Source organism: Pristis pectinata, chromosome 3 (genome assembly GCF_009764475.1).
Source record: "Pristis pectinata isolate sPriPec2 chromosome 3, sPriPec2.1.pri, whole genome shotgun sequence".
NCBI lineage: Eukaryota > Metazoa > Chordata > Chondrichthyes > Rhinopristiformes > Pristidae > Pristis > Pristis pectinata.
Window position 1 is genome coordinate 125,785,810 of NC_067407.1, and position 12,330 is coordinate 125,798,139.

The 12,330-nt window shown below is 40.5% G+C and overlaps 1 protein-coding gene across 4 annotated transcripts in view; it reads left to right on the forward strand.

Moving 5' to 3' along the window:
• LOC127568052 (alpha-actinin-2-like) overlaps positions 1–12,330 on the forward strand; it is a 78,768-nt gene that overhangs the window by 52,111 nt on the left and 14,327 nt on the right. For all 4 annotated transcript variants that reach the window (XM_052011310.1, XM_052011311.1, XM_052011312.1 and 1 more), the window contains 6 exons: positions 898–1,128; positions 2,500–2,647; positions 3,008–3,158; positions 6,550–6,658; positions 9,495–9,635; positions 10,071–10,253. In XM_052011310.1, the coding sequence (XP_051867270.1) occupies positions 898–1,128; positions 2,500–2,647; positions 3,008–3,158; positions 6,550–6,658; positions 9,495–9,635; positions 10,071–10,253 (963 nt within the window). The remainder of the gene's footprint in view (positions 1–897; positions 1,129–2,499; positions 2,648–3,007; positions 3,159–6,549; positions 6,659–9,494; positions 9,636–10,070; positions 10,254–12,330) is intronic.

Below are 12,330 nucleotides of genomic sequence, written 5' to 3' on the forward strand. Positions count from 1 at the left end.
AAAAGGCTAATGCTTGCAATAAAAATAATTGCTCAGTTTGAGTGTGAGACATGGCCAGTTCCAAAAAAAGAGTCCTTGCAATCTCCTCAGAACCATGAGGGCAGAATTAGTAACATACTGTCCAATGAATCCTGGTGTTGCGAACGCCTGTCATTGTCTGAGACATGAATGGAAAAGTGCGGGTCTGCCTCCCACTTAGTCATTGAGCTATACAACACGGAAATCAGGCCCTTTGGCCCAACTTGTCCGTACCAACCAAGATGCACATCTAAGCTGGTCCCATTTGCCCACGTTTGGCCCTTATCCCGGCAGGCATGATAGTGCACTGGTTAGCGTAATGCTATTACAGTGCCAGTGACTCAGGTTCAATTCCCACCACTGTCTGTAAGGAGTTTGTATGTTCTCCCCATGTCTGTGTGGGTTTCCTCCGGGTGCTCCAGTTTTCTCCCACATTCCAAAGACATACGGGTTAGGAAGTTGTGGGCATGCTATGGTGGCAACACTTCCGGGCTGTCCCCAGAACACTCAATGCAAAAGATACATTTCACTGTGTGTTTCGATGTACATGTGACTAAAAGAAATATTAGTTTATCCATGTACCTGTCCAAATGTCTTTTAAATGTTGTAATTGTACCTGCTTCTGCCACTTCTGATGGCTCATTCTGCGTACTCGCCATCCTCTGTGTGGGGAAAGGTTGCCCATTGGGTCCCTTTTAAATCTTTCCCCTCTCACTTTAAACCTATGTCCTCTAGTTTTGGACTCCCCTGCCCCGTCTTGTATCGTGGACTAGAGAGGTATACCAAAGGAGTTGCAAATGATGTTGAAGTTGAAGTCGAAGGATAGCAGGAATTTGTGCTGTAATTCTGATTAGTGAGCTGAATTCCCATCCCCGGCAGCTCCTGCAGTGGATTCAGAGGACCATCCCCTGGTTGGAAAACCGGACCCCGGAGAAGACGATGCAGGCCATGCAGCAGAAGTTGGAGGATTTCCGAGACTATCGCCGCCTGCACAAACCTCCCAAAATCCAAGAGAAATGCCAGCTAGAAATCAACTTCAACACATTGCAGACCAAGCTGAGGATCAGCAACAGGCCAGCCTACATGCCTTCTGAGGGCAAGATGGTTTCAGTAAGTCATTTAAAAAGCTGATGTTTGATTTTCAGCTTCAGGAAGTTGATTAAATTTTGAATGGCTTCCCAGGTACATAATTAGGTTTGCAGAAAAGCCGCCTGATTTTTCATTAAAGCCAATAACAGCATTGTTGCAAAGTTCATAATTTGATGAAGATTTGGAGGCTAAATTAGCCGACTTAATTTGCAGAGTGGCAGAGTAATGGCCTGTGTATCACTAATCTCAACCTGTGTCCATCACTGTTGGTAATTTATACCGAGCGTCATCGAATTGTAGAATTGTTGCAGCATAGAAGGAAGTAATTCAGCCCACTGTCAGGTCCAAGTCAACAAATCTCATCTCCTCATATCTCCCTGTTCTTTCTCTCTTAATAAACCCAATAAAACCATTGAGGGAGTATAGCAAAAATATACTGGTTAGAGCTGACAGAAAGCAAACATTTTAAGATGATGCCCTCCTTTTCAGTTTTGGTGATTCAATGATATTCAGTGCTGTAATAATCTGTTGAATAAGTAACCTCTTGGATTTCAATATCTATTTCTTGTTAATCTGCCCCCTCATGGAATATAAATCATGTTCCACAAATATATAATATATAGTCTTGTTTCTGTGAGGAATTCACTCAAAAGACACACTAAAATTATGCATTATGGGTAGCCTATAATTCAGCCAGAATTAAATAAGTACATTGTAAATTACTTTATGTAGAATAACAAATGGAAATATAGCTAATAATGCAATGGTGAATTAGAATATGTGCTTGTTTGTTTTTGATATAATGAAGACTAAATTAACATCATCCTCTTTCTGACTTGCTTTTCATCTTTTCCTGGGATGTCTGTTATTTTCTATGATAGGGCAACATTGCAGCAGTTCACAATTTCAGCGATGGTTTTGTACGGTTTCCATAAAACACGCAAATTAGGGGCAGAAGTCAGCCTCGAAAGCCTGCTCCACCACTTAATTAAATCATGGCTAATCTCATCTTGATTCTGCATTCCACCTACCCACAGTAACAATGAGTTGTGAGAGGACTTTTGAGTTAAAATTTTGTATGAAAATGAGTGTTAACAAGTGAAGAAATAAAAGGTAAGGGTTGGAATAAAAAGAGATTTAACATACCTGTCACACTATTCTCATCTGCAATACCAAGCAGAGTTTAGCTACCTTCTGATGTTGAGAAATGGGTGTTTGAGGTGGACCAATGGGGGAGGGCTTGAGTCCTGGATTTCTCCTCGTATTCCTGTGATCCACTCAGGGTTTTCTTAGCAGATCCTTGTTTTACCTGTGGTCACAAATGATTTGATATCCAGGGAGAGGCACGGGGAGGATATAGTAAACCATTCACTCCCCTCCTCTCCCATCCAGGACATTGCAGGTGCTTGGCAACGTCTTGAGCAGGTAGAAAAGGGTTATGAGGAATGGCTACTGAGTGAAATAAGAAGACTGGAGCGTCTGGAGCATCTGGCTGAGAAGTTCAGACAGAAAGCCACGACTCAAGAAGTATGGTCATATGGTAAGGAGCCACCTGAAAAACTGGTGTGACCAAATACTGTCCGGCTGCCTTTGTGTTTGTGTATTAAGTTTTGTATTTATAAAACCCCAACAGCTTTGATATATCATCATTGCTAAACATAGATGTGAGTTAGAATGTAGGCTGGTAGTCTGTCCTCATGGCCAGCAGTCCATATCCAGGCAATAAATTCCTGAAATAATGGACTATTACGCCACATTGCTCTCCAGTCCCTAATCCACCCTGTGCTTCATTCATTCCATTGTCTGTCTGTAGTCCCCATGTATATCCACACCCTGGTTTTGAATTGCAAGGTCAAAATAGTTAGGGCACCAAGGTAATGTAGACTCTTATTTTCCACAGGGAAAGATCATGCTTTGATGCAAAAAGACTATGAATCTGTCACTTTGACTGAAGTTCGGGCTTTGCTGAGGAAGCATGAGGCATTTGAAAGTGATCTGGCTGCACACCAGGACCGAGTGGAGCAAATTGCTGCCATCGCGCAGGAACTGAAGTATGTTCCATTCACATGCTGACAGCTGATGACATTTTGGTAACAATCGGCCTCTATATAATCAAACTCTGTTTAAATTTTGAAGGACAACAGGAAAGGCTTGTAGCTTTTTGAGTTTTGATATTACCTGGACACACTAGCTGAATAGATTTGGGAATTTTAATTGTTACTGAAGGATTTGGCTCTAAATTTAATGGAATTTCCCATGAGATAATAGCTAAGACTGGTATCACTTCAATTGTGCATTCAAAGGTTCTTTTTTTTTCTAGATGTACTAAGTAAAACTTGCTTTTCATAATACAAAATGATTTCAAAAATAGGTTGGTGTAAGTGCTGATTTTTAAGTTTGAGAAGGTCAAGCTCCACGCACTTTACTCTCACCTGGAGTACTGCTCTTTACTTTTGCACACAGAGTATTCTTGCCTTAATTACCTGAAAACACGGCTCACTTGTTGCATATAGGCTGAAGAAATTGAGTGAACTAAAATTGCTATCTCAGCAATGACTGGCAGTTGGAGGTTGATTGGTCGATATGGCGTATTAGAACCATCAGTGGTTGAATTTCATTTATGTTTCTAATGTTTTGATGTCAGATTTCTGCATCAGACAATCAAACATCTGTAAGTTGGTCACTGGTATTGATTTAAGTGAGAAAGCAGCATAACCTAAGGAAATCTCCTGTCAGTTGGAACAAGGACTCTAAATGTAATTGGCAGATGACAATAAAAACTAGATATCTGTTAAACATGGGCCAAACTGTATTTTGTTTCTTGAACATTACAAAATAATTATCCTCTTAAATTTTCTTATGAAAATAAGTACATTCTGTTCAAAAAGGAAAGGTATTTGTGGGGTTGTTAAAGCTCCTTGCAGCATTTTTCTTACATTTGAGATCATGATGTGTTTCGATTACATTTATAATCATGCATTTTTTGAATACAATATTTTGAGACAAACTGACATTTGTTTTCTTTAGTGGTAACTTGAGTCATATAGTAATAAAGTTCTTAATTAATATTTGTGGTATTTTCAGAGCAGAAGATCACACACAATGGGCTATGGTTTAAAATGAAAAGAATGCTTTTAGTTTAAATGGCTCAGTTGCACTATTGTTAGACTGCCCTCAACAGTTGTTAAACTCCTCTCAAAATAGCATGTTGCATCTCTGGTCACTTTCACTGATGACAATATTCAAACTTGCATCTGTGTAAAAGTAGCCCTCTTTGGTGTGAGGTATGTTTAAAATCAGCCTGGCCTCTGAACTTGGTGCAGTCAGTGAACGTGTAAAATGTACTTTATCTGAGCCAGTTCCCTCAAAGAGGCAGGGTCAGTCTGCTGGGCCCCTGACTGGTTATGAATTAATCCAGCATTGCACCAGCTACTGCGGTTACATCAGACTACTTGGTCTTCTATTTTAGTCTAATAGCTTGTGTTGTTTGGGCTTGGATACCACAGGAGCTTTGGTGCAACAAAACTCCGTGTCCCCATTCTTCTGGTGGAATTCCAACACGGTAGAAACCTGTGAACTTTCTTTTTGCCTTCCCCCAAGTCAAGACGGAACTACTCATTTCTCTCTGTGCATACAGGTCACCTGTTGGAGGAGGGAGCAGGAAGCCTGGTACTGTTCTTTGGCAGCTGACATCACTTTTATTCAATTAAGCAATTAACTGTAGCGGCTCTTTGTGTTTGCTGAGACCAATATTACAGATAAGGTAGAATTTTGGTGGTGATAAGGTGGCCTCTGGAGAGAGAAAGAGAAAGTTTAAGAACAATAAAACTGTGTATTACTCATGGTATATGTACACACTGCATGTCTGACTATTCCTCCTCCCGTTGGCGGGAGCCCTGCTGTGTTTCCCCCCACCCCCACCAGGGGAGCCCTGCCACTTTCCCCTCTCCCGTCGGTGGGAGCCCTGCCGTGTCCTCCCTCCCCCTCCTCCAAAGCCATACTTTGATTTGTGAAAAATTCTACCCTTTGTCCTCACCTCTGATAGAAAGTCTTTGATCTGAAACTTCAACTGTTTTGCTTTCCACAGGTGCTGCCTGACTTGCTGGACTTTTTCCAGTATTGTCTGTTTATATTCTTGTTATGAGAAGTTGTCTGCTAAGTAACCTCTTTTCCTTTGCAGTAGATCTTGCACTTAAGCAGATTTCCACACTTTTTTTCTCAACATCAATAGTCTGTCAATGATGGAATAGTGCCTTCATGAGTGCCACAGGCTGCCTGTGTGGTCAAACTGCAGGAAGTATAGATGTTCAGTCAGAGGAAATGCAACGTGACTGCACTTTATATTGGGCTGAATCACGCTAGTTATGGCAGATGGTTCCAAACCTAGCCATTAGTCTTCACTCTTTCAAACCATTGTGGTTCCCGGACCCCTCTATGTACGCCGTGAAATTCCAAGACATGCCGACCACTGACAGATTCAGGGGGCTGTCAGTTTGCCCCACTGCTGAAGTCCTTGTGACCCAGCAACAGGATCCAATCTTGTTGAAATTGCCCAGCATCATGCAGGAAGAATCTCCTTGCTGATTCTGTACCGGGTCTGAGCTGCCACAAGGCCTGAAACCCCATTAATTTCAATAGGCTTTGTCATGTGCAGATTTAGGAGGAAACAAAGTAAGTCATTTTATAAAATTGCTTTGCTTTAATGTTTTGAATTATTTCTAAAATGCGTAATTTGTTGTTAGCTAACTATATAAACTATTTGTTTAATTTAAAGTATCTCTGAATGTCACAGACATTTATAATGTTAAAATCAACTTCGACAGAAATGTGGATGACTCTTAAATGTCTTGGCAACCCTCAGTTGACCAGGGTAACTAGAAATGAGCAATAAATGCTGACCTTAAGAAAGATTGACTCCTCTTCCAGTGTTCTTCCTGACCATACGGTCGACGTGAAACTCTTAATTTGAGGAAATAAAGACTCCAGTCAAAGAGAGGAGGAAGCATTCCTGCAACCCTCAGTAACTCTTCACTCCCCTTGCTTGTCAAAGAATCTACTGATTTTTGTTTTAAAAATATTTATACTGTTTCTGTTGCTTTTTGAGGAGGCATAACCTCTGACTTTTGCATTCAATTTCCACCATAATAAATGAAAATATTGTGATGTATTCCAATTATTACTGTACCTGCATACCTGCTCTTTGTGAATCTTGTACTAGAGCCCACAGATCCCATACATCAGAGAACTCTGCGATCTTTCCATTTTAAATACTTATTTTTTTTGTCAGATCTTTGCCCACTTCTTTAACTACCCATACCCCTTTATAGCTTCCATATATCCTCTTCACAGCTGCAATTATCTACAGTATTTTGCACTTGTAAGTTGAGAGCCCGTTACTTTGTCACAACTTTTTAAGGAATTTTACTGATTTTCTTTTTGAAGTGAGTTGGATTATCACAATGCTGCTGGAGTAAATGAACGGTGCCAGAAAATTTGTGATAAATGGGATGACTTTGGAACTCTCACTCAGAAACGGAGAGAAGCTTTAGAGGTAAGATTTATTTGAATGTTAATTACTTGCATAACAGTATAGTTTGAATAATGTCTCTGAATCTAATATACATGCAAGAGTGGGAACAATATTTGCACGTGATGCACCTTTTTGCATGGGAGGGCCAATTTTCTGACTATGCACTGCTGTTGCGCCACCTAGCTGTTAGCATATCTTATTATAGGACATCCCTGCATAACATGAGACAAAAAAAGTAACTTGTAAGCACATTCAGGTTCTCTTTCTGTTTTGTGGGACTGTGATATATAGTGGCATTTTATAATCACAACCTTTTTGATTTGAGGTTATTGGATGAAATTTGCAATATGAGTGCAAAATCAATAATCTTTTCCTGTCATCGGTAATACTGAAGCCAATGGAACTGAGTATTGGATGACAGGCAATTGTGGTACTTCCCCATTATATGTAACTCCCATACTTCTACCCCAGCATCACTGCCCCACTATTACGGAAAAACTGGTGGCCTGGAAGACATGGTGCAAGATTTTAAAGTTTCTAAGTATGACATTAAAGGTTGTTAATTTATTAGTTAAGTTTTTTACTTCAGGGCTATTCCATTGAGCAGTCCTTTATCCACTAGTGCAGTGACACAATTTACATTTTACTCCCCCCTTTCCATTGTCATCCATTCAGGGTTATGTTGATTTCTTATTGGGTGGTTTATAGATTAAAAGTATTGGGCATTCCTTGATGTCTCATGCATGTTTTCATTAGTGAATATCCATAGTTTACTGAGCAGTATTGGATCCTTGGAAGGATAAACACATTGATTTTAAGTTCGGATGAAAATCTAACCCTGGGTCACTCAAACTGACTGAATCTCACTCTGCTGAGATCTTCTGGTCCAACCATTCACTGGATAAACATAATTCATCAGGGAAATTTTCACTAATTTTAATGTACTTGGTGCAGTTTGTGAACTACCCCTTGTGCAAGTTAAACAATATGTTCTTAACAAGTTTTATTCATTGGAAACAGGTCAAGTCTTGTCAATTGTTTACATCAAAGCTACCTCACAAAACTTTCAGAAAATCTAGATGAAAAAAAACAAGATACTGGAGGAACTCAGCAGGCTAGGCAGCATCTGTGGAGTAAAGCAGATGGTCAACCTTTTGGGTCAGGACCCTTCAGGAAGATTCCAGCATCTGCAGTCCTTTGTTCTTTTTTCAGAAAATCTATGTATCATCAGAAAAGAATGACAAATATTTGGCTATACTTGGGGGGGGGGGGGGGGGGAATGCACTCCATTGTGCCCACTTTTTTCATGGCAATATTATCAAGGACTGAAGCATCACTTCAATGACCTTGGAGCTAAAATTACAGAATTTTCATTAGTCTTGGTGTCTGCTTCTGATGTAGGTTACCGTAGTAAAGGGACATCTAATGACTCATCAGAGCAGCTGCTTCTGAATTTGCAAATGGTTTTAATCCTTTTCAAACATGCCTCCATCCCTGTCATGCTATTTCAGATTTGCTCTTTGTCAGACGAGAGTTGAAGCAATTGTCAACAGGCCTCCAAAGAATGGAGCCATCTGCTTGATTGAGGCAGGTCTCAGACTTCACTGTCCTGGACTGTGGTTGCCATGGTCAACACAGGGTGGCTGGTAGCACCTTGTGGGGACTGCTGCGTTCTGACAAAAGGCATGCAGTTGGGTCAGATGATTAGGCACTGACTTTAATCCACCCACTTTGGAAACATGTAGCATAAGTAAACTACTGTCATTCTTCTGAATTCATGTTTTGGAAATCCTTGCAGAGTATGTGAACTCTCAAAATTTGAGGCAATAAAAAGTCAATGCTTCAACTTGTGAAGCATATTAAAACTAGTTCTCCACACAACAGTGGGACAAAAGGTACCAACAGCCTTCATGTTGTAGGAAGAAACTATAAAAATGTCCCTGTGTGCAGATGCAAGAGACTGCATATACTGGAATCCTGATGGAGAGTCCCTACCCAAAGTGTCAGCTATCCCTTTGCCTCCATAGATGCTGTTTGACTTGCTGAGTTCTTCCAGCCATTTATTCTTATGTCACTATTTGATATAAAGTGAGCAATACAGACAGTAAAGTTGCATTTAAAAAAACATTTAAAAAAACAGAAGAAATAGAGATGGAGTTGGTCATAAAGTCCCTTTAGCCTCCTCTGCTATTCTATAAGATCATTGCTGATTTGATCATTGGTCTCAACTCCACTTTTTTGTTTGAGCCCCATGAACCTTGATTTCCCCTATCATCCACAAATCCATCTATCTTGGAAAACCCTTGTGCAAGAGTAATTATTGGGTGCAGAGGAGATTTGTCAGAATGGTTCCAGAGACTGGGATTTGAGCTACAAGGTTAGGTTAGAGAAGGAGGAGCAAAGGAGATTGAGGGGAGATTTGAAAGGTGTACAAGATTCTGATAGTTTTAGATAAGATAGACAAAGAAAAGCTGTTGCCATGACCTGATGTTACAGGATTTGGGGATACAGATTTAAGATTTTGAACAAGAGGCACAGGGGGTATGAGGAAAAACATTTTTCCTCAATGGCAATGAGTGGAACTTACTGCCCACAAAGGGTGCTGGAAGTGGAGATAATCAATGATTTTCAAAAGATACTGTCAAATTTGATGCCCATGTCCCCTCTTCCCTCTGCTATTGCACCTATCAGAGCAGAAATGACGGGGTGTGCTGTTCTGAAGGTTTACCAAACAAGTGCAACCAATGTTGCAGGTGCAACTATATGAAGGATTTTTAGTTCCACAATTAGTGACTGCTGCATTCCACCATCCTTCTGTCACAGTGAAGTAAATGTTCCTGGTCTATCCAATTTGCAGAGAACTGAAAAATTACTGGAAACAATTGATCAGCTATTCCTAGAGTTTGCTAAGAGGGCTTCCCCCTTTAACAACTGGATGGAAGGAGCAATGGAAGATCTACAAGACATGTTTATTGTTCATAGCATTGAGGAGATACAGGTACAGTATGTTCAGTTAAAATAGTGGATAACAATGGAGCACACAGTGATGCTAGCTTTGAGGAAAATATGCTAATTTATTGTAATTGTATACTTTACAGTGTCATATGACTGGCTGTGCACTGGAGCTTTGCATGTCTGCAAACATGGCTTTGCATTGGTACTGAACTAGTCTAACTCTACTCTAGATAAATATAATTAAGACACAATCATCGTTATTTTCATTTATTTCTTTAAATGTAATATGCAGAAATGTGCTTGCTGTTGCCATGGGTTCCAGGGGGGAGAACTGGTATTTATCCATACCCAAGCATGAACCAGAGATTTGAATGGACCTGATGTTTGAAAGCTGCAATTACAATGATATCTGTGCCACCAATACTTGATCATGATTTAAAATGATGCTTTATTTCTGCACATTTCTCCTGATGTCTAGAATCTTGTAGCAGCTCATGAACAATTTAAGGCCACCCTTCCAGAAGCAGACAGTGAGAGACAAGCCATTCTGGGAATCCTTAATGAAGTACAGAAGATTACTCAGACCTATGGCATCTCATCCACAATGTCCAATCCTTACACCACCATAACCCGTGAAGAAATTACCACCAAATGGGACAAGGTAAGACCAGGAAAAGCACTGTCTAAATAAATCAATCAAAAATAACTTTAAGAACAGAATGTAGGAAACACAACATTGTTGACTTCTGAAAAGCAAACTAAAATGTCAACATGTTTTAAGCTTGGGGTTTTTTTGTCATGCTGATTTTTTTTACCCCTTGTCTCAATTGACTTTTCTTTTGTATCCCCTCTAGATGCTGACAGGTCTGTTATCCATTGTTTAACAGCTGTTAGTTTTATTTCAGGGTATGGCATTTATCATTTTGCATTATGAAGGCAGGTTGCATCCTAAAGAAATGCATGCAATTAAGGCAAAAGCGATTTGATCTCTTCAGGAGGAGAAATTGATGCATGTTTTGGAAATATTGGAAGACTCAGTGCTGTGGGAGGTGAGAGGTCAGTTAGAATAGTTCTGGCTTTTCTGATGTGATGGACTCAACACCCTCTCCGTGTAAGTGTTTATGTTGTGACTCTTTGCTGCTCTTGGTGTAGGAAATCATGATAGCACAGACAATGTCTACACTCAGGAGCTTTGCATATTTACACATTTTCTCTGGTAGAATACTCAGATTTGTGAGAGTTTACACTTAAGGAGAAGCCCTGAACTAATGCATGTTAATAGATGGTCACATTGTATTACTGTGGTGGAAGTTTGATGTCCTTCTCGTGAGCTCATTGTCTTGAGCAGATTGGAGTAACAAATGGTAATGATATTTCTCATCAGTAATTGGAAGGGAAGAAAATGGCCAGGTGAGCCAGTTCCTTTCTGTACGTAATTTAAGGTAGACTTGGCACATACTTGCAACGGGTTGCTGTCTCAGCAGCCAGAAAATGAGTGAAAATTGCAGCAAGTAGACACCCATTACAATGATAGCCATGAAGGTGTAGCAAATGTTTTGTTTTCAACATATCATTTAAAGCACCAATCACACTAACGTCTAAGGAAATGGAAGCACAAGAGTGTCGGTTGCAAGTATTTAAAATAATGAGAGGCATAGATAGTCTGTCTTTTTCCCAGGATGGAACTGTAAAATAATAAGGGCATAGCTTTAAGATGATGGGTGGGGTGAGTTTAAAGGAGATTTAGATGGCAAGTTTTTCTTTCCCCCACACAGTGATAGGTGTGATAGGTGCTTGGAATGTGCTACCTTGGGAGGTGGTGGAAGCAGATATGATAGAAATGTTTAAGAGGCATTTAGACAGACACATGAATAGGCAGGGAATGGAGGACATAGACTGTGTGCAGGCAGATGTACAGTTTAAATTGGCATTGTGGTCAGCATAGATATCATGGGCTGAAGGGCCTGTTGCTGTGCTGTTTGATGTTCAAGTATTCATACGATAGCAGAATTTAGGATATTGTTTAACAATATAGTTTATTTCTGTTCATCATCACTGCTATCACCTAGATATTGGATTTGATACAATTAGGTGTGCAAAAAAGAAAACTTGTATTCATTGCTAGTGCCGGGTCTGATACCACCTGAAAAGTCAACCTATTAGTAGCATTGAAATTGTGATGTAATAATTCGTACTGTGAATGAGGTTCTGGTTTCCTGATGGGAATGGCGGCATGATAGCGTAGCGGTTAGCGCAACGCTATTACAGTGCCAGCAATCGGGGTTCGATTCCTGTCACCGTCTGTAAGGAGTTTGTATGTTCTCCCGTGTCTGCGTGGGTTTCTGCCGGGTGCTCCGGTTTCCTTCCACATTCCAAAGATGTACGGGTAGGTTAATTTGGGGTTTAAAATGGGCGGCTTGGGCCAGAAGGGCTATAAATAAAATTTTTTAAGAAATTTAAAATCATCACACCTGATTCTTTTCCAAACTGTGCCCAAGTCAGATCTCTGCTCTCAGACTGTGGGGGGGGGGGGGGGGGGGGGGGGAAGGGGTTGGGGAGAGACAAATGTGGTCTTCAATGTTATTGGACGCTTCCCTTCTCCCCCCCCCCCCCCCCCCCCCCCCAACCAAGTGCACAGTGCATTACACACAAAATGGCTTCAAACAATAATGGAGTAAGGAAGTTTAACATTTTAACCATTGGAATGTGGCTGCATCCAATAACATCAAAGGCAGAAT